This window comes from Hippocampus guttulatus, chromosome 9 (assembly GCF_054856545.1).
Source record: "Hippocampus guttulatus isolate MCC_2025c chromosome 9, RoL_Hgut_1.0, whole genome shotgun sequence".
NCBI lineage: Eukaryota > Metazoa > Chordata > Actinopteri > Syngnathiformes > Syngnathidae > Hippocampus > Hippocampus guttulatus.
Window position 1 is genome coordinate 14,642,590 of NC_141269.1, and position 21,225 is coordinate 14,663,814.

General features: G+C 40.6%; 4 protein-coding genes across 7 annotated transcripts in view; 1 reads left to right on the plus strand and 3 right to left on the minus strand.

The window, feature by feature from the left end:
* Nucleotides 1-579: 579 nt before the first annotated feature.
* get3 (guided entry of tail-anchored proteins factor 3, ATPase) lies at nt 580-5,140 on the minus strand. The gene is made up of 7 exons (XM_086121010.1): nt 4,988-5,140; nt 3,928-4,075; nt 3,541-3,689; nt 2,792-2,942; nt 2,602-2,709; nt 1,839-2,036; nt 580-1,627 (listed from the first exon to the last, which is right to left on the minus strand). Exons 1-7 carry the CDS (start codon nt 5,125-5,127, stop codon nt 1,499-1,501), a joined length of 1,023 nt encoding a protein of 340 aa, XP_085977136.1. The 5' UTR covers nt 5,128-5,140; the 3' UTR covers nt 580-1,498.
* A 420-nt stretch (nt 5,141-5,560) lies between these two features.
* LOC147200494 (noggin-like) lies at nt 5,561-7,864 on the minus strand. Its single transcript, XM_086120818.1, has one exon. It carries the CDS (start codon nt 7,028-7,030, stop codon nt 5,984-5,986), a length of 1,047 nt encoding a protein of 348 aa, XP_085976944.1. The 5' UTR covers nt 7,031-7,864; the 3' UTR covers nt 5,561-5,983.
* Nucleotides 7,865-8,008: 144 nt separating this feature from the next.
* On the minus strand, nt 8,009-21,050 carry LOC147200495 (target of Myb1 membrane trafficking protein). 3 transcript variants are annotated; one of them, XM_086120814.1, is made up of 16 exons: nt 21,035-21,050; nt 18,360-18,542; nt 15,379-15,463; nt 14,618-14,696; nt 14,317-14,466; nt 13,954-14,088; nt 13,659-13,802; nt 12,681-12,797; nt 11,498-11,631; nt 11,366-11,408; nt 11,146-11,278; nt 10,847-10,913; nt 10,141-10,216; nt 9,456-9,515; nt 9,330-9,369; nt 8,009-9,106 (listed from the first exon to the last, which is right to left on the minus strand). In XM_086120814.1, the coding sequence occupies exons 2-16, from the start codon at nt 18,430-18,432 to the stop codon at nt 8,961-8,963; spliced, it is 1,482 nt and encodes a 493-aa protein (XP_085976940.1). In that variant the 5' UTR covers nt 18,433-18,542; nt 21,035-21,050; the 3' UTR covers nt 8,009-8,960. The 3 variants fall into 3 exon arrangements, with proteins under 3 accessions (XP_085976940.1, XP_085976941.1, XP_085976942.1); XM_086120815.1 differs by lacking the exon at nt 21,035-21,050 and having other exon boundaries at nt 10,847-10,910; nt 18,360-18,577; XM_086120816.1 differs by lacking the exons at nt 14,317-14,466; nt 21,035-21,050 and having other exon boundaries at nt 18,360-18,576.
* The window catches only part of grk4 (G protein-coupled receptor kinase 4), a 52,373-nt gene continuing 51,305 nt past the window's right edge, over nt 20,158-21,225 (plus strand). For both annotated transcript variants that reach the window (XM_086120811.1, XM_086120810.1), the window contains exon 1: nt 20,158-20,260. In XM_086120811.1, the coding sequence (XP_085976937.1) occupies nt 20,173-20,260 (88 nt within the window). In that variant the 5' untranslated portion in view covers nt 20,158-20,172. The remainder of the gene's footprint in view (nt 20,261-21,225) is intronic.

Genomic DNA, 21,225 nt, shown 5'->3' on the forward strand with positions numbered 1-21,225 from the left:
ATTCCTTTTGAAGTGCCCCCCCCACCCCGGCCCAAATCGTCAGTGTTTTGTGCGTATTGCCACAGAGCCCAAATGTGAAAGGTTAACTGTAGCTTTATGCTTTGTCAAAGTCAATCCTTTGCTCAGTTTTGAGTGCTTGTGGAGTGTGAACGTGTTTTTCCTCTGGCACAGGTGTCAAACTCAAGGCCCGGGGGGGGGGGGGGGGGGGTGGATCCGGCCCACCAGGTCATTTTATGTGGCCTGCGAAAGGGAATCATGTGTGTCAACTTGCTAAAATCCGTACTGAAAAGTTAAATTGTCATGTGTATTAAATAACATTGAGATTTGGCAAGAATTTTGTTATTCGGTTTACAATCACTTGAACAATAATTGAACAAACAATTATAGTTTACTTAACTGATTTCAAAACTAGTAATCTATTAATTTGTTGTGTGCAAGTAATAATTTTGGGGTTTCACTGTCATAACGGCTCTCCATGTGAAGACGTAACTCCAAATTGGCCCGCGACTCAAATGAGTTTGACACGACTGGCCAAGTGCTCGCTAATAACCCCAACAAATGATTGCCCACAAAAAAATCTCTCTGTTGAATTAAGTTTAATTAACACTCGCAACATCATTTCAAGAAATTCCCATTAGAAAAATGTTTGGTTGTTTTTTTACTCTGATGCATTCACTGATAGATTCGTTTGCAGCATTAGCTGAGTCAGTTTGTATCTATATCCACCCAAATGCTCAGCTCACAGTTCATGTTTGGTGACATTCACTAATTCATAATCAACAATGCACTTTATGATGCTAGACACGAGTGTTCTCATATAAAGATCAGACAAAGTATTTGACAGCTCAGAGCTCAAACCTCATGCCGTAAGCTCGGCAGGGCTCAAACAATATTTTTGATCACATACTGCCATTGAATCTCAGGATGCTGACAAAGACAAAAAAAAAAAAAGCTAGTTGAATTAGTTATGTTCATTAAAACTGTCCAGGAGCCTTATGTGCAATTCTAGATAGCATTTAAATAACATACGGTCTCGAGATTATGTTGGACAAGAAATGAAACCTAAAACTGGTACTCTTTCTTGTAATGGCATGATTTGGTTTTGATTGAGTAACATATGACCAAAATTCCACAGATAATGGTGTACTTTAAGAGCTGAACCATAATGTACCGCCTTGTTGTAAGATGATCACTGCTCAGTATGGAGAAAAGGAAGCCATTACATTTTTTTAAATTAGGTATGTTACTGCTACAGATATGATGCATGATTAGGAGAGTAAGGCAGCACCAATGTTTTCATGTCCTAGCTTGCTAACAAGGTGGCTTATGAAGATGTGAGACGTCATCAGCTGCACTTGAAGCGTGCCTGGTTCGTACGCTCCGCTTTGCATGTGAGGTTGAGTACTTGATGGGTGAGAGGCCGGTTGGGGGAGCTCAGAGGGGCGCGCGGTCTTTGGGCAAGGGAAGTAGTCGGGGGTTGGTCCCACAAGGAGGGGAATTACTTGTTTGGTGGCTTATAGGGATCCAGAAGCTGCTTCGAGAACATATTGACCTTGTCAGCACCTCGAACTTCGTGGGGCAACAGAGGCAATTTGATGATGTGGAAATCTTCGTAAAGGTCCTCCATCTGTTGGAAACAAACACGCACACACAAAGAAAGTTGATATTTTGGCCACTGCTGCAAACATGTTCAATATGTAGCCATTGCGAAAACTATCAAGGATAATAGCCATTCATCCAATTTCTAAACGTTTCTCCTCATTCGAGTCATGGATGAACAGGAGTCCAGCCCACTGTTTTGACCAGTGACTGTGTTGTATCATACCAGAAACACATACCTGGTCCAAATACTTGGACTGAATCTTGTGTCGTGCTTCACACATTTTACACGGCCTCTCAGCATCGGGGAAAACCAGCTGGTTCACGATGATGTTGTGTGTATCGATGCGGCACTTGGCCAGTTCTTGAATTAGTCTCTCTGTCTCATACAGGGAGAGGAACTCAGCGATACACACGCAAATAAAGGTGGTCTGCTCCTGTGGGTGGCAGCAAAGAGGGGTGAGGTTATGTTAGCCTGATTTACAAGTTGGATTTCCAAAATTAATCATCCCACCAATCAAACATAACTACCATATATAGCCTTGAGTGCCACTGGAATTTTGTTGTTGTTGTTTCAACCAAAATGCTGCCGAACATACTGTAAATCAACATGAATTGAATTTAAATTGATCATCACAAGCTGACATGAAGTGTTTCCAAAGCGATAAGAGAGGAGCTCATTTACAAAAGCACAGTCAGTGGAGCTAACTGGCTGCGATATTTTTGACTTTTCCAACCCCACGGGCAAGAACTATTCAGGCGGACCTGGCTACCTACTGTCTTTGTTATTAATTTATTGTTTTACTGTTGTATATATGATATTTGCTCCATGTACAGCGATGGTTGTTTTAAAGTGCTCTATAATATATACATTTGAGTTGAGTACCTACAGAATGTAGGTATGCACTTTTCTTTTTCAAATGACACAACTATTTGCTGCCCATTGTTTTGCAGATCCCCCAAATTGCACTCACTGACCCGAGTGAAGAAACTGTGACTTACAGGGTCTTTGAACTGCTCACTAACTGAGCGGATGACAGGCAGAGTCTCTTCCAGCTTGGAGGCTAGCTGGTCTGCGTTCATGTCTCCCAGGCCCAACATGTTGCACATCTAGAAAGAAAATGGGAGATGTGAGCACATTTTGGGGACATCTTCAGTCAAAGAATGTCTCCATTTTGACACCATTCCTCACCTGGGAGATGAAGGGACTGATTTGGTTCTTGATCTGCATGAGTCGGCCCAGGCCGCGTTCCACGATGGTGGGGAAGTTGAGCAGGCGAAGCGTGTGGCCAGTAGGCGCAGTATCAAAGACAACCACAGAGAAGTTCATTCCTTTCACCAACCTGAGATGAAGACAGAAACAAATTAAATTAAAACATATTGTACATCTAAAGCATATATCAATCGGCACAGTTGAGTTCGGAGTTGGGAGTAATTTTTTGATGATGTGAACCCGATGGCTCCAGCTATTTTTTTAAATCCATCCATCCATTTTCCTAACCGCTTGATCCTCACTAGGGTCGCGGGGGGTGCTGGAGCCTATTGCAGGGTGAGTAGGGAGGAGGGCAATAGTGACGTCAACTTCTTAAATCATGACACATTGTATGTGAGGTGAGACATTTTGTAATTTGGCATTGAATTAAACAAAAGGCCCATGGTATAGTGTAGTGTTCTGACAGTAACTGTCATCAACAAACATGGCTTTGGATTCTTTGGATGTTTTTGTTTCTTCCCATTCACACAATTCTGTTAATTCCATCCAACGCCAGCAGGATATATATATCTGTACCAATTAAGGGAGATCAGTGAACTTTGGACAGCTCCCTCCTCTATGCGTGGAATCAGGTGTTACCGCGTGTGACTTTGATATTAGAACCCTTTACGATGGAAATGCAGTAAAATGGGATGATCAGCATTTTGACATGAAATTGACAGACTCACCTCATGACCTCTGCATAGCTCATAGCTTCATCAATGCCAGGGAAGGCGCTCATGGCCTCCTGCATCATCTTCTTGCCCATGCTAAGCATGTTGTCTTCCTCAAAGAACTCATCAGGCAGTTCTGCTACGCCCAAGCTTGGATCAATTTCCTACACTCACACAAATACAAACACATACACATTTGTGGGATAACAGAGTAGCATTGATTCAACCCCACCTCCGGGTATGCATTTTAGAGAATGATGACTTGTTCTGTGAGAATGTGAAATTGTCATAAGACTGAAAAGGCAATTTGATGCGGATTGCTTTTTTTCTAGCTTCTTAAGACACTATGAATGATTTACACCCCTAACGTGGATACGTGCATCTTTCAAAGTGCACACTCACCATAGCAAACAGGTTGTCATAGCCCTTGACCTTTGTAGGCACCTTTGAGAACTTCTGGTCAAAAGCATCTGAGATGTTATGAGCGGGATCAGTAGAGATGATGAGGACACTCTCTCTGACGGCAGCCAGCTGGACAGCCAAACTACAACTGCGAAAGTTATTCAACAAATTAACTTACGTACCAAGAGAAATAAAAAGATTGGGATAATGGGAGAACATCAACACCAATGTTGCATTCTCTCCTTGGGTTCAGTATAGCAGTGTAAATTTTTTTTGGGGGGGGGGGGGGGGTTACAACATGCTCAGCCCGCAAGTTGCTTATATGAGTAAGAACCGAGTTGTTCCTGTTTTAAATCTCCACATTCGGAACAACACAAGCCAAACCGAGAGCAAAATAAAGATTCTACATCTGGAAGACTAAACGATTAATTCCGTTTAACACTGTGAAATAGGTCTTGATCTAACTTTTTTTTTCTCTATTTAGCCACGATTATATTGATACTAATTTTGCTAAATTATTTGAAATGAATGAATATATATGAAAGAGTACATCATAATTGCGAATTAATGAATTTGTTGAGACAAGATGTTTGCAACGCCTTTTCGGCGAGTGTATTTCATTTTCAAAAGCACCGTTTGAGAGACAGGAGAAATCGCCAAGTATGAGCTAACGTCAGGTGTTACACATTGGGATTTGAACCATTGATAGGCAGCGCTGTCTTTCTCAAGAAAAAAAGAAGAAAATGTATTTGTGAAAAGCTCCATTGGAAATCAGCTGTAAAAGACGTGAGTCATATGTCCGTTGGCTGTCGCATGTTAGCCTCATAGCATGCTAGCCGGCATATTGACAGGAGAAAGGAAAAAAAAGGAAAACAAAACGCGATTTGAAGGTGGTGTTAAGAGTATACGTGACAACTATACACCGGGAGGTAACATGTGAAATGGTTTAATGACTATGGACCATATCATCAAAGGCCGAAAGCTGATTGAAAACCTGGCCGCTTGACTCGGTGACATGGTCACTGTACCTCGGGGGTAATGAGCTGAATTTTCCACCTACCTACACGTCGTTTTGCCGACACCACCCTTTCCACCTACAAATATCCATTTCAAAGATTTTTGCTCGATAATATTCTTTAATGTTGGTTCTAAAGGCTCTACGTCAGGCGCATCTTCAAACTCATCTTCCAACGCTGCCATCTTGTATGTGTGTGTCTTTAGTGTTGTCGTAAAGCTCCGATTGGGTGGGTGGGACCAACCAATTGTGCTACGTTCAAGGCTCCTACGAATTCGGACATTCAACGACTCCTGTACTACAGTACTGGCATTCGACAAAACAATCAACAGGGGGCGAATCGAGTTGTCGAAGTACCAATTTAGAAATGTAAACTTTTCTCACTTGTTTGTTTGTTTGCTTGCTTTGTTTTAAAGGATTAATTCAAATATTTAAAAAAATATATAGGACCAATCATGAGGTTTAAGTAATCAGTACACAATTTTGAAAGCTGGTAGGTCAGAATTTGAATGTTATGCAAACCCATTCCTTCACAAACCTTCAGACATGATATTAATTTGATAGATTTTATGCTATTACAAGTATATATGTTATATGAAAAACAAGAGGAGACAAAGGAACTGTAAAACATTGGTTCATTTAATTCAAATGGAGGGGGCGGGGGGGGGGGGGGTGGCACCGATAATAACACCTTTCATTTTTAAGACATGTATTTCATGCCAAATTAAAAAGAATAATACACACTTTGGGGTGTTGTTAGTGAATCATTACGTACAGGTATAATATTAATTTGATTCTTAAAATCCATAAACTGCTTCAATAAAGCTAATAAACAAATAAACAACATAATCCGGTGGTGGGCTGTACTTCACTGTTATTGGACAATGTTGCATTGTAAGCAAATAATAAATAGTAATTGCTTGATGTAAGAATTTTCCACAAAATGAATTTTGATTAAATAAACATGATTTTTTTAAATCAATTGATGCCTAGACATTGCATTTCCAAGAGTAATCCCTTAAACACTACTGAGTAAAGCATTCATTTACATTTACATGTACAAGCTGTGACCACAGGATAAGGCACCGGCCTCCATAGACATTTCCTAATTTCTTCACTAATTCCCAGCAAAATGCTGATGTCAGATATTTCACTATTGAGCTGCTCGGACTCATCATCTCTCACTTTCAAACAATGCCAAGCCAAAATCCTAATGTGTGTTGTCTGAGCTCTCACGCACACCATGCCACTGGGAAAGGAGCAACTTTGCACTCCATCTGACTTGTCACAGTCAGTCTGCCATAGCCAGCGTGGCCAGAAAGCCGGTCCCAGATCCACCCACTGGGAACGCAATCTGCATGTGGCCGAGCGCACCAGCCAGGTTCTTACTGAACTGGCAACATCTGGAGGCAGAGAACTGAGGTCCACATCTGCAGCTTCCCTCGCCAACCCCTGCCTCTGGTTTTCTCTAGCCTTACTCAGCACTGCAGAAGCACTGAGGTTGAAGTCCTCTCTGGAAGCGGCAACATTTACTTTCACAGGGAGGGAGTCACCTCTTGCCACATCATCACAGTTACCTTTGCCTGTGCAGACCACAGAGCCTTCGGATGGCTGATCAATAGACATCCAGAATGGGTCAAAATAGGATCCGAGGATACGAAGTAGGCGCAAGGAGCGGTAATGCCTGGGTTTGGGCATGTAGGGGAAGTCCTCTGCAGTGGTTACAAAGGTGTATGGGCGAAGTGGCTGTGAATAAGAAGGCAGACTGGCTCTTAAGTGAAGAAACGGTGAATCCCCATGTTGCTGATCTTGAACATCATTGGGAAGCAGATCCTTGGTGGATATGTTGGAGATGGAAGCTGCAGACACATGGAGGAGTGCACATGCATACATGCAACAGCAGAGATAAACATCCCAGTTGAGCATTGCTGATGTCTGAGTGGTCTTCAACAGGAGAATGAAATGTTTCCTGTTCTCCTCCTTTTCTCTTTTTGAGTTGTATTTGACCCTCTGTCCTGCTATTATTGAGGCTTCCAGGGACGCCATGTACCAGACCCCAGACATCCTTGAGTTCCTCAACAATAACATTCACAGAAACAGTTGGCTTATCATTGAGCATGGTCAATACACCCCTGCACAAGAATCTGATGTTTAGACTATCTTGTCATCAACAGAAATACAGATGCACCTGAGAAAGTGCATTTTGTTTTACTATATTTCTATCCAAGCCAGTGAGAATAAGAATTGGCTTTAATCAAGAAGAACAACTTCAACTGATGAAGAACATGCCTTGCCTTAAGAGGAGGATTTTGACTTGACCTTTTTATGTCAGACAAAAAATATATACAGTGTATACGTTTCATAGTTAGGAAACTAAAACTACATTCAAATTGCAATAAGGTATGCCTATATTTTCCGAAAGGATACATACGTACATAGAAGAAGAATCTGTGCTTGGAGGTTGCGCCTTCTCTGCGGCACGTATGTACCAGCACTGATTTTGATTGGGAGGAATGTCAGCGCCATTTGACTGTTGTTGCTGGACAGCTCATTTTCACAGCCCCGCTTTGTTCAGCGAAAAGGTTGGTGCTGATGGACAGTCTGCGGCTGGATGGATGCATGGCTTGAGGAGCCGCCGATAAGAAGAAAGGAGCGTCAGCGCAGAGCACCGATGCATTTGTGGAACTGGGAGCCACAGCTTGGAATTGAAGCGGATTTACATGGGAGAGGAAAAGAGAGCCAATCTCTTTTTTGTTAATGGATGCTACAGCTTCTTGTAGCTTTCCAGCTTAGCTTGTAGCAGACGTGTGCAAATTTCAGCATGACGTCTTCACTCTTCTTTCATCTATAACTGCTTCAGACAACAAAATGTATGCAGGAAAGTGGTTAAGATTGCACAATTGTCTCTGTCTAATGTGTTGTCTTGTATTATTTTGTCATTTTATGTTAACTTTTCTTTTGATGGCAGCGTGGGCACCCGCAGCGGCTCCTCTTGTATGGTGTCTTGAGAGGGAAGAAATGTCATCTGTGTTATATGTTGCACATACAGCACATTTGACAATAAAGTTGTACTTGATACAATTCATTTATTTTCCCAACATAAAAGCTGTTTGGGACAGAGGCAATCAATCGTCTTACATAACTTTTTTTTAATATATCAAATGTACATATAAATGTTTAAATCAACATTATAATGCATTTCATAAACACAGTAATGTACATTTTTTCTATGCACAAAAACATAAGTTCATCTGCATTTACTATGCCTTAGGCAGCAGTGGTGTTGTGCAGGTTTTGGTCTACAGGAAATTTCCCAAGCAGTTCTGCTTGGCTCATTTTCGTATCACGTTGACAATGTTTTTTTTCTTTTTTGCATTTCTACAGTCAATTAATGGGCGGGGTAACAAAATACCAAATCTAGGCTAAGTGTTGACACCATTTATTCAAAGCACAACCTAGAATGGTATCGTATCCACAGGGAAGTCCCAGACACACTGCCGTCTCCTGATTCAACAGTCAACAGTATTGTCCTTTGTCCTCTGTGTCACGGTATTCTTTTATGTTACGTATTGTATGATGTCACCCAGCCATTGTCACCCTGGTCTAACTTAACTCGACTCAAGTGGAATATTTATCAATTGCCACTAAAAAACAGGAAATATCCTCCACATCTGCTCTTATTCTTCGTGCTTAGATTGTTTTTTTAATTCATTCCCAATGTTGCGCTTTGTGTTTATTTTTTACGTTGCTGTTTGTTTCCATACCAGTGATGCTGGTGTATATGGGTGAATACTGCTGATGTGAACATTTAATTTAGCTCATGGGATGAATAAGGTATTTATTGTTCTAATCTGCACCATGAAGAGCTTTACTGAAATGGACCATTTGGTTAAAACATGGCTTTCAAGGCTATGGTATAGTTGTACTCATATTTCAGTGATAACATCTGCTTGTTTATTAAAAAACAAACAAACAAACAAAAAAACATAGATTTGCTCTTTTAGTATGGCTCCCAAACCTAGAGGGAAAAAAGCTGGTCATGTGAACTGTCCTGTTGCTTTGTCGCCTGTGGCAGCAGTCTGGCGGGGGAAGGCAGTGTGCCACAGGTCGTATGGCTCGGCTGGTCAGATTCCTTTGCGCGATCGTCCAAAAACTTATCAAACTCTGGAAACAACAATTAGAGAGTAACCTTTGCATTGCGACACACACATAAACATTCAAGAGAAGTGATATCATACTAACAACAGGAAATATATACTGAACAGAGGTGGCAAATCCAGGTCCAGAATGTAAAAACTCGCCACAAATGAGCTCGAGAAAAAGCACCTGACAAACTGTGGCTAGTTTTGCCACATCTCCATTTGTACAAAAAAAAAAAGTGACCCACCTTCACTGGATACTCCCTCACTGACCGCAGACTGGTCTTCCTACATTTTCAGACAAAGGAACCCACATAACATTAACGATATCCATATCTGTTAAGGTATTGGCCTAAAGAAAAAGATGATCTCACCATGTCACAAGAAAGCCATTGATCCACATTGTTCTTTAGAGTGTTTTTTACTTGCTCCATCTAGCAGGAAAAGCAATACAAAAACACTGAGGCTAACATTTTACTTTCTACAAAATGTTTTTGAATTGAAGCGTAATGTATATTTCGGCCACCATTGTAAAAGACATAGAAATTACATTTGAAAACTGACAGACAGAAAGTACCGTAATGGTGACAAGACATTGTAAAGTAGATGTTATTTTACTTTTTCTTTTTTTTTTTTTAAATAGACAAACGGACTGCAAACACACGACATGGGTGGTGTCCAAGGCAGCTCCACCAATATTGTCAGAGAATTGTTTTAAGATAAAAACATCTGTTTTTGATCCCCCACCTAAATAAATAAATATTGCATTGCTCAACAAATTTTTACTACTGGTATTATTTTTAATCAGAGATGCAAGTAAACTTTGAGTCAATTTTTTGTGTGTCATAGCTATAAATTAAATGCATGCTAAATCCGTATTGAGCAAGCTTTTATAAATCAAACATCTGAAAAACATGATGTGCTAGAAAAAAAAATGTCTTTACTTTTTTTTTTTTATTAAATCAGTGTGATAATATATGTTTACAGACACATAAAACCCATGCATCTCTGAGTAAAATTTGCTCTTGACCAGCTTTATAATTTATGTTTTGTACATACATTTCCTGTGACTTGCAGCTTTGAGTCGAGAGCCCCAGCAAGACCCTCTACAGCGCCAGGGTCTTCATACCTAACACTGAAAACACATCCAAGATTCCCTTTGTAATCCATAAAACATCCACATGATTATACCCATATCAGATTTAAATGTGAACCACAAAATTTGAGCAACCTAAAAGAGCACGCAGTTTGGAAACCAACACTGTTGTCATCCATCCATTTTCCGAACCGCTTGATCCTCACTAGGGTCGCGGGGGGTGCTGGAGCCTATCCCAGCCGTCTCCGGGCAGTAGGCGGGGGACACCCTGAATCAGTTGCCAGCCAATCGCAGGGCACACAGAGACGAACAACCATCCACGCCCACACCCACACCTAGGGACAATTTAGAGCATCCAATCAGCCTGCCATGCATGTTTTTGGAATGTGGGTGTTGGGTAATGTTAATTAAAAAAAAAAAAATCTTAACCCATTGTTTGTATTGATAATGTTTTATCATGACACCGGTTTGGACTCAAAATTGAATATTTTCATTGTTTTCAATGCTAATAATTTGAGATCAGCATCCCAGACCAAAATATATTTGACCTTAGAGGTTTCATTGTATTCCATCAATGCAATTGTTCATTTTATTGAAGATACAGAGTAGTACACAGTTAAATGTTTTTAGGCCCACATTCTGTATGATGTGTGCACCATTACCATTTACCTCTTTCTCAGCTCTGCTAAGCAGCTTCCTCGGGTTTGAGCAAACATATCAAACTCTTCCTCATCTTCTAAAAGACAGAAAATTCTTTGAAAACAGTTATACAAACTAAACATACAAAATTGACCCATTGGATTATTATTATTATTATTATTATTAGCAGTCGCAAATACGGTAAAACATGATGTTGCATGTTATACTTCTTGCATTACATGATAAAAAAAAAGTTACACCAGACTCAAGCATGCTTCATATCATGATTTTGTGTTGTGAAAAGGAGACACAAGAATAACTGTGCTCACTGTGGTTGTCCGACTGCCTCTGATTGGTCCATGTGTTGACTTCAGGTTGATCGTTTGTAGTGATGACAGCAGGCTGGTTGAGTATTGAGGGCTGTGGACTGAGGTCGATGAGGTTCAGGTGGCTGACAGGACTCTGGTGAGAAGATTATACAAAGAAGTATGTGCTTCAAGATGAAATATGCAGAAGGGTGCAACAGAGACAAAGAAGTAAAGATCTTACTTCTTCAGTATTTGTCATTTGTGCCTTGTTAAGTCTGTCAAACCTAAAATGGAGAGTCAGTTTAAGATACACGATGAGTATTTGTATTTCTCCTTTAATCATGTAGAATAGGTGAGAGAGGCTGCCGCATACCTCTCGTAACGGATGAAAGCATTGTTGAGGTCATCATTAACCACAAGAAGCTCCTCAATGAGTCCTTCGTCCAGCAACTGGGGGATGAGCTCCACCACTCGAGTTTGCATGTTCTTACACACTGAGTAGAGTTGCTGCGTTGAACAGAGGAAAGCAAAGAAATTCATAGACTCATTCCGCCGGGCTCAATATTCCTTTGGTCATTTCAGGAGCAATTTTGCTCATCAATTATTTAATTTGAGGAACATATTTTTATAGGTTAATCCCAGGCACTTAAACAAGGGTTTTATTTAACAATACAAATACGACAATATAACGGTCCTGCATTGAGCCAGTGACGTCACAAGCTGGTTGACATATCCGAATTGAGATAGCGGCTTGTGCGTTGATGAAAAGCAAGTTTGTAGCTGCGACAATTATTGTAAATTTTACTACACATTGACACTTCATACGTATGTCACAGTAATATGCTTGATTTGGGCACAAAGACAGACTTTCACACCAGTGGGGCTCTCTTCCCCCATTGGTTATGTGGGACACAACGGTGTTGCTGCGTCCCTGCCTCTCGAGTAGGCATGAAGGGAAAACAAAAATCCATGGTAGTGGCAAACACTTTGATCATGAAAAAATATATACTGTATATATTCTGAACTATGGCGGCCCGGTAGTCCAGTGGTTAGCTCGTCGGCTTCACAGTGCAGAGGTACCGGGTTCGATTCCAGCTCCGGCCTCCCTGTGTGGAGTTTGCATGTTCTCCTCGGGCCTGCGTGGGTTTTCTCCGGGTGCTCCGGTTTCCTCCCACATTCCAAAAACGTGCCTGACAGGCTGATTGGACGCTCTAAATTGTCCCGAGGTGTGAGTGTGGGCGTGGATGGTTGTTCGTCTCTGTGTGCCCTGCGATTGGCTGGCAACTGATTCAGGGTGTCCCCCGCCTACTGCCCGAAGACGGCTGGGATAGGCTCCAGCACCCCCCGCGACCCTAGTGAGGATCAAGCGGTTCGGAAAATGGATGGATATTCTGAACTATCGCGATGTGTTTCAGACGTAATGAGCTAGCATTCAGTGATGTCTTGACAATTCAGTAAGTGGACAAGAAAAAAAAAAAACATTAAACACCAACATTAAAAAAAACTACAGCATTAATTCACCTTCAGATACATAAACGTGTAGAAAATGAACACACCTGCAGAAGTTCTGTATCATCCTGCTTGCTCTGTCCGGGTTTAACTTCATTCAGCATTTCATTCATGACAATGAGGTTTCCCTTTACAAGTGCAAGTTCTTGCTGCAGCTTGTCTTTCTGAAGAGGAAAAAGAAGGGAAGAAAACAAATCGAAAATGGTACACACTACAATGCAACTTTACAGTGCTTATCGGTTTCCCTCAAATAACAATGAATTGAACATATGGATTGCCGGCACTTCATGTGTCTCTTGCCAAGTGAGTTTTCCACTTGAATAAATAAACACCTCAGCTGAATAGACACCTCCTTAATAAGAGCAGGTCGTGCCACTACTTGGCTGTAATTACCTTTACTATGACTGATAAAGGAAAATATAGTGGTTAGTAGGCCTGCCTCACATTTCTAAGGTTCTGGATTCTACTCTTAGGTCAGGACGTCCTATGTGGAGACTGCATGTTCTCCCTCTGCTTTTGTGGGGTTTTTCCGGGTACTGTGGCTCCTCCCATATTCCGAAAACAAGCATGTTAGGTCCCCTGAAGACTAAACTGTCAATATGTTAGCGTGAATGGTTGTTTATCTATATTATACTGTATGCTCTGTAAATGGCTGGCGACCAGGCCAGGGTGTTCCCTGCCACTCGCCTAGTCCGCTGGGATCGGTTCCACCTCACCCAAAACCCTAGTTAGGACAAGCAGTAAAGAAAATGGACGAATGAATATGGCTGGGTGTTAATTTGAGGGAAATAGGATCAAATACGATGATATTAAATAATATAATAAAATGCATTTGTACAAATAAATGAGGAAGAAAGTACATCATGCTGTAATTATAGTCTGGATGGAAACTAATACCATTATTTACTGTACAGTATATAGTCACAATGAAACACTGCATCAGACATCTTCCAACTCGACGTGGAGTCCTGTTTTTCCTCTCTACTGCACAGGGTGTGATTTTCTTTTTATTTTTTAGGCGGTACCTGCTCTGCTGAGAGGGCAGGTGGTCCCTCAATGGGCTGAGATGCAGGTGAAGAATTTGTAGTAGGACAACTGGAGGGAGTTTGTGGTTGTGATTGATGAGGAGGTGCATCCGTGGACTGTTGGGTTTCGTTTTCTGGCACAGTCTGGAGGAAAAAGAATGTACACTTAGACAAACAAAATGCATACAGTACGCACGAATGGTCACGACATTACTCAGAAGTCGACAAATATATTGTATAGACATGGTGCAATTTAGATGCAAACTGTTGATTTTCACCCTGCAGACAGACTCACCCTGCTGGGAGTGTGAATGGGCGATAGAGCATCTAAGTCTGTCATGGGAAACTCCAAACCTCGTCTTCTCAGGTCATCATAAACATAGACCACGCCCCCAAGGGAGGGGGAAGTACGGAAAGCATCAGCCCATGACTGAGAAAAGCACAGAGAGCCCTCAGTATAACTCCATGAAGACATAACAAAACTTGTACTCAGAAATAACTAGAATAAAATAAACACCAGTCCTGCAGTCTTTTTTCCAAGAAAATTTTGATTGTTACTTTATATGTGACCTCACAAGAACATTAAATGTAAAATTCATTTCACCAGCCAAAAATAAATAAATAAAAGCTTCGAACAAAAAAAAAACAGTTTACATACTTGGATGAGACTGAGCACCCTGTCATGGAGAACAGTGGGCGGATTATATTTGGGCAAAATGGCTCGCACTAAAACTCCTTCAACAAACTCCTGTGACGCCACAAACACGTGGAAGCGATGGCCGCAATTCTTTACGCATGTCTCAAGAACCTGTGTGACAGTGAGCAATTGAATGTTATCCTGAAGGGCAAGGGTAGTCTCCTTCGAAAAACACATTTATTTACTGCACGATACACTCAGCACAAGACAAATAAAAATAGACAACAAATCTATAAAAACACCTGAGCAGATGAATACTCACAGTCAGGGCCAACATGATTTCTGGAAAATTCTTGTTACCCACGATCCTCTTCTTAATGGCTTTGACTGCATCTCTTGGTCTGGAAAAATAAATATAATTTATTTTATTTTTAAACTAGAATGGTAGTTCAATGACGTGCCAAGGTTGCACTGACAAAACAAAATGTGTTTTTTTTTTTTTGGTCCTTATTTTTGCACAGGGCATTTCCTCTGTGGCAGAGGATGACGTACAATCACTGCAGAAGAAGACCGCTGGAGGGATAAAATAAATTGAGTGTCTTCAAAACTTACATTTCTTCAATAAGAGGAGAAAAAAATCCATTTATTTTTTTTTCATTGGGGTGGCAGGTAAACTGGAGCTAATGAGAGGGTATACTTATTCATACTATTCACATTTGGTTGTCTTTCCATTTGTTAGCAAGCAAAAATGTGGCTCAGACTGATACATTATGTAGGGTCAGGACTTAACACATTTGCATTGAAGGATGAATGGAGGGGTGACATGATGACATCATCGCTTAAACGATTTTTCTCTGGACTTTGAATAACATGTAATAGCGTTCGGTTCTCTGCGAAACATGTGCCACCACGCTTGGCAACAAACGTGTCATTGCTGGCTGTTTGCTACAGCCAAAATTATACTACCACAGTCAAAAAAAAATGTAGCAGAAAGACAGTTGTGTAAGAAGTTTACAATTTTTTTTTCTACAGACCACTTTATACACAATATAACTGAGCAAAACAAATGACATTATTCCATACCCCTCGTCCGTCTCATTGATGATGTCACATATCTCCATGTTAAGTCCCCAGTCCTCTGACTGCCGAGAGCCGCTGGTCGCTTGCTCTGTTGACCCCAAAAAAAATGGGAAAGGAATGTAGTGAACTACTGGAGGGATAGAAATAGAGGTAGTACAACTGCATGGTAGCGAAATTGCAAAGGCTTATGGGTACATAATATTTATTATATAACTGAAACAAAAATGTTTCTGGAAAAAAAAAATTCAATGAAGCCTAACCAGTGTTTCTATTGAATTGATATCATACCACAAGGCGGAATGATATTTATATACAATACCGGTACATTCATCCCCTGTCAGGTCGTAAGAAAATAAGTTTACAGAACAGGATTCACTAGAGGTTGTCATGGTCATTTACTGGTCAGCCCATAATATAAGTTAAGTTTAGTTATAGATTGAAATGGGCTGTCACAGACAGGATAGCAAGATCTTTTAACACATTTGGTTGGAAATTTTTTCCAACATAATCCTGCCCATTTCTTTGTGAGCATGTTGCATTCGCACCTCAAACTATTTAGTAATCACAGCCAACTTTCTCTAGCCCTCACATGTTCCTCATATATCGCTTTAAATCTCCTCCAGTCCTTTTACACATTAGTCGATCCCATTTACTTTGTTGCATATACTCCCCCCTTCCAAGTTCCACTTTCCAGCTCTGTGCACTTCATGTGACTGTCAGCTGCTTGTGTTTGACCCAGAAGGAGCTGAAGCCTCTAACATTTATGTGTGAAAAAATGAGTGAATGATATAAGAGGTGGGAAGGGTCGAGAGGGCTTTGCAATATTCTGTCACTAATTGAGTGCGCAGATGAAACTAAATTTCCTGGCTTCACCTGTTGGCCCTCAGCAGATGCTACATTGTTTTACAGAAGACACAATCATTTAAACGAAGGTCTTCTGTCTTTTGTTTCAAGGAGATAGACAAAATCAGCTACTGCTTGCAGTATGTGAGTGGACAGCATCTTCATAGTATATGCGAACACCCATTTTTCATTGTGAACATCATTTCAATTTACATCTGGGTTTAACAATTACAAAACTCAAGAAACTTTGCAAAGAAACAAAAATGTCAAAGATATGTGCTTTGTACACTGTATGGGCATAATGGGCATAAGTATTCGGATGCATAGATTTTAGACATCATTTGCAATTCTAAAAGGTGGTGACATACAGTACGTGTATGTCTGCAGGAATATTTACCAATTCATCCAGAAGAAGATTTGTAAAGACCAACAGCCTAATCTCTGTTCTAGTTCTGCTAATAGGTAATTGATGGAGTGAGAGTGGGGATCTCAAGTTCTTCGACATCAAAATCATCCAACCATGCATTGAAGAACCTTGCTTTGTACTTTGGGGAAGAGTCATTCTGGGACAGAAAAGGGCCTTGGATTATTTTTACAAAGCTTGGGATAAAAATTGAAAGAATTACGGGTCTTTGATCTGTTTAACCAATTTATATACATATCACAATGCTACGGAGCCCCTAAGGAGACATGGACGGGAAAAAAAAACTTTGTGAGATCTCGCAAAGTTTTTTTTTCCTTCCATGTCCCCTTAGGGGCTCCGTACAATGCTATTTCTTGAGGAAGACCAAATTCTGTCTTTAAAAGACGCTGCTGAAAGGAAGAATGGAAAACTCCCAATTTTGTTTAATAAGGAACAAATCACATGCTCTGAAGTTCATTACCCTGTGTGACACTGACATTCATATCTAATACAGTTCAATATTTTACATAGTGTAAAATGTAACTGGAGGTGGTACAGTCGTGGACTGGTGAGCATGTCCGCCTCATGGTGCATCGGTCTGTGGTTTGATTCTGGGCTGCGGCCTTCCTGTTTGGAGTTTGCATGTTCTCCCTGTGACTATGTGGGTTTTCTCCGGTTTCCTCCCACATCCCCAAAACATGCGCGGCAGGTTCATTGAACGCTCTAAATTGTCCCTAAGTGTAATTGTGAGCGCAAATGGTTCTTTGTCTATGTGTGCTCTGCGATTGGCTGGCAACCAGTTCAGGGTGTATCCCACGTACTACCTGAAGACAGCTGGGATAGGCTCCAGCACGCGCCCGGCCTTTGTAAGGATACACTGCTTGGATAATGGATGGATGGATAAAACGCAACCGCAGATCTACATAACTTCCACTGTTGTTTACTTTTAAATACAAAAGGATATGCAACAGCCACCAGGAGTATTTTAATCATGTAACTTAATCTACATCACATCTGAAGTGCAAATTTAACATAAATAGCAAGTACAAATCAATAAAGGCACTTAGACCCCTGATGCAACGTTTACCTTGAGCTGATGTGCCCCGCCCACCCACAGCATCCCTGGCCAGAGATGGGAACGTCCCACTCAACAATATTTGATGATGTGTTTTATTCATGTGACACGGATACAAAGTGACAAGTCGACCACACACTGCAAATTAGATCCCCGAAGCCCCAAATATATTGCAAAGTTTACGTTTCTGTGAAGTAAAAGGTTAGACAGATGTATGACTAAAAGTTAAATCCAACGGCACGTGCTGGGGTTAGGCTTTTCTTATTTGGATTAGTACATATGACTCCCCCTGTTGGTCACAGCAAATAATACAGATGATGCATTGTAATATTCCACAGCTCTCCAAATGTTGGGAGGCGTTTCTTTCTTTTTTTTACACAGTACTGTATGTAGCAGTATAAGTAAAGTGAAACGAGCATCAGAATTAACACATTAGCGTTGTTCGTCTCCACTCATTGGTAGACTGAGTCGCCATTTAACACTAAGCAGCCAATCAGTTGGAAGATTAAAGGTACTAACGCCTGCCTCAGTCGCGTGATTAGTTCCGCTAACTTGACAATCGCCACCAAAATTGGATGACACCTTCAGAACAACCGAATTCGAACGCGAAACATACAAACACGACATTGTGTGAATTGATTGCTCTATCTGTCTGCGACTCACCGATTCTCTGGCCAACAGGTGTCGAAAACGGGTTAGCTAGGAGAAACTCCACCTTCTCCCCGAGAGAAAACATCGTTTGGTTGGCAGCGTTTCGTGAGACGTCTGAGTTCGTATGGAAGACTTCTCTGTTGTGTTCTTCTCTGCAACTTGCTCGGGTCAGAGGCTTACTGAATGTCACGTGAACTACGAACGAACACACACACACACACACACACACACACACACACACACACACACACACACACACACACACACACACACACACACACACACGCGCGCACACACGCGCGCACACACATATACGCACACACGCACACACGCACACAGAGGAAGTGTGTAAAGAACGCTAAATCCGCTCTAAATGCGGAAGCAAATGACTGAATCAATACGGCAATATATTGAACAGAACGATCTGCGATTTTATGAAATAGCCAGCGCTTGTGTTATACGCCAATGCTGTTTTAATACAGAAATTGGGGTTGTGCAATTTAGCCCCGGACTGCCGGTGTGATTCTTTAGTACCATCTAGTGTCACCTTTGGATCTCACACTAAAAGTTGCCGATTTCTGTGCAGTCACCCTCTTTTGTTATTGCTTTTCAAGCTCGTTTTGAAGTGTTTGCAAGGCAAAGGGGGAAAAAGCACTTACACTCCATAATGAATTACAGTATAAGTAAAGTAATACAAATACTTGAGACAAGAAATAATTTGGTTGCAGAAGTAATGATGTAATATTTCAACTCTCATGTAGGTTCATAAAGTAAACGGTAAAAAAAGAAAAATACTGTGCATAGAAATATGTACTAAAAATTCAAAAGCTCTAATGCAGTTTTACTGTTGTTTATATACAATATCCAATTTGTATAACTTAGTACAATGGAGGGGATCTATGCACACAAAATACAGAACTATTTAGTATTTTCTTTTTTTAACTTGAGCAGTGCTCATACTGACAAGAAAAAAATGTTACAGATTTTAAACCAAGAGCTAGATAGCGTTGCCTTGACTTTTTTTTTTGCAAAAAAAAAAATCTTCCTAAAGCTATACTAACATTGTGAACTAAATTCTAAACCATATCATGGTAGCATTTAAATATGTACATCTTTCCTGTGTTTTTGTCAGATTAGACATATATTTTCACGTTAGAAACTTGTGGCACTCCCCACAAATCGTTTTTGGGAAATATCTAATGTGCTTCTGCAAATCTGTTGCTGTTGTTTTTCATGCTCCCTGGTTCATATTCCCCCATGTAGTTTCAGTCCCATTTTGTTCTGCCCTTTAAGGCCTCAATCAAGATTTCAACTGGTGTTGCAAGGGACATGTGTACTTTGCTGCAACAGCGGTGGGCCCTGAGATCGTGCACACTTGTCAAATAGTGTCCTGTAAAATTTTGACATTGCAATAGCAAGTTTGCAATACTGTATTTAGATTACACTGTGTGACGTGGAAACCTGAAAGACAAGTGACATAAACAACAGCAGCTTAATTTAAGTGAAAGTGGATAATAGCTTCAAATACTTTAATGTGGGGCTTCTTTAACAACTAATAAAAAATTGAGAAACCGACTGAAAATTAAATATTTATGTTTAATCACAAAGTTTAGTTGATTATGGCCTAAATCACATTTTAATGTTGAATAGGACTACCTGTTACAAGGCAAAAATAACAACGATGACAAATTTATATTTTAAAACAGAAATTTGACGACCTAATACAGCTGTGAGTGAGTCGTTCTACACTGCTGCCCCACTGTTACGAAATAGAGGAAGCTGATAATTCGGGCAATAACCATCACCACAGCTAGGATCTCAGCTAATGACATGGCAGCGAGCGTGGATGAAATTCCAGAGTGACAATGCAGAATTGAAGAGGCAGCTGCAACACTTCAAATCAAAGCCAGAAGGTAAGCGGCGCTGCCATTTTAGCACATATGAGCGATAGAAAATATTATTTGCATCTTTATTTTTATTGTTACAGGAAATTACTGAGTGAGTCTATATCTCAGTTCTGAATCTGGTCCCTGTGACAAAAATAAAGTTTTACTGCTATTCCTTTTAAATTAGTGTTTTTTTAACATTATTTTTTGCGTTAAACTTCGCGTAGCCAACTACCTATACCTCGATGTCCTGTTGCTTTAAATGTTGCTGCCGTAAGGAATTGTGGGTAACATATTTTACAAAGGTTTGTCAAGAGTTATCTTGACTAATTGGGGCTTATAGGTTGCATCCAGGCACTTTCGTCAAGCATTTGTAAAATTTGAACCATCTTATCTTCCGACTACTTCCGGACAGGCTCGGAAAGGAAAAACGAGAATTCGAAAAGGCCCAATGTCCCCGAATGTGTGACGTCGACCTCACATTTGATTTCTGCATAATTACCGCTAGATGGTAGCATTGAATCAAGGTTAGATTATTATATTGCCCAACATTGTGGTAAGCAATTAAAATGTTCGTAACCTTTACGTTCTGATAGTTCATTGACATGTCTGCATTGAAATGACACTTAGGGGGATTTCAATTAAGTTGTCTTTTTGGGGATTCCTACTAATCTCGTAAAGACAACATGGTGAGTGGAATGCATACATTCATTAATGCACTAAAAAGGATGGAAAATGAGGAGTAATATGTTCTAAAGAGCACCCCAAATTAAATGCGATTTTAAGATGTCGAAAACAAACCTGGATTTCGTCATCCCTCATGATGTTACTCTGCTCCTTCGGTGTTCGTCCCACTCCCGCGTGCTAGCCAACCCGACCTGGTACAGTACTTGTTAAAATCAGTTCATTTCTCTAAGTCTCTAAGGTTTTTTTCTATTAATGTTTGATACTATAGTATTATTTTTCTCATATAACTAAATTATGTGGTTGTT

Bases quoted from the DNA above. Each gene is read 5' to 3' on its own strand.
- get3 (XM_086121010.1), bottom strand. From the start codon at position 5,127: ATGGCAGCGTTGGAAGATGAGTTTGAAGATGCGCCTGACGTAGAGCCT. The intron at 3,690-3,927 runs GTGAGTGTGCAC...GTGTGAGTGTAG, and splicing joins ATGACAACCTGTTTGCTATG to GAAATTGATCCAAGCTTGGG. The intron at 2,037-2,601 runs GTAAGTCACAGT...TGCCACCCACAG, and splicing joins GTGAGCAGTTCAAAGACCCT to GAGCAGACCACCTTTATTTG.
- LOC147200494 (XM_086120818.1), bottom strand. From the start codon at position 7,030: ATGTTATTGTTGAGGAACTCAAGGATGTCTGGGGTCTGGTACATGGCG.
- LOC147200495 (XM_086120814.1), bottom strand. From the start codon at position 18,432: ATGTTTTCTCTCGGGGAGAAGGTGGAGTTTCTCCTAGCTAACCCGTTT. The intron at 14,697-15,378 runs GTATGGAATAAT...TTATTTTTCCAG, and splicing joins ATCAATGAGACGGACGAGGG to ACCAAGAGATGCAGTCAAAG. The intron at 9,107-9,329 runs GTGGGTCACTTT...TGTTGTTTCCAG, and splicing joins TGAGGGAGTATCCAGTGAAG to AGTTTGATAAGTTTTTGGAC.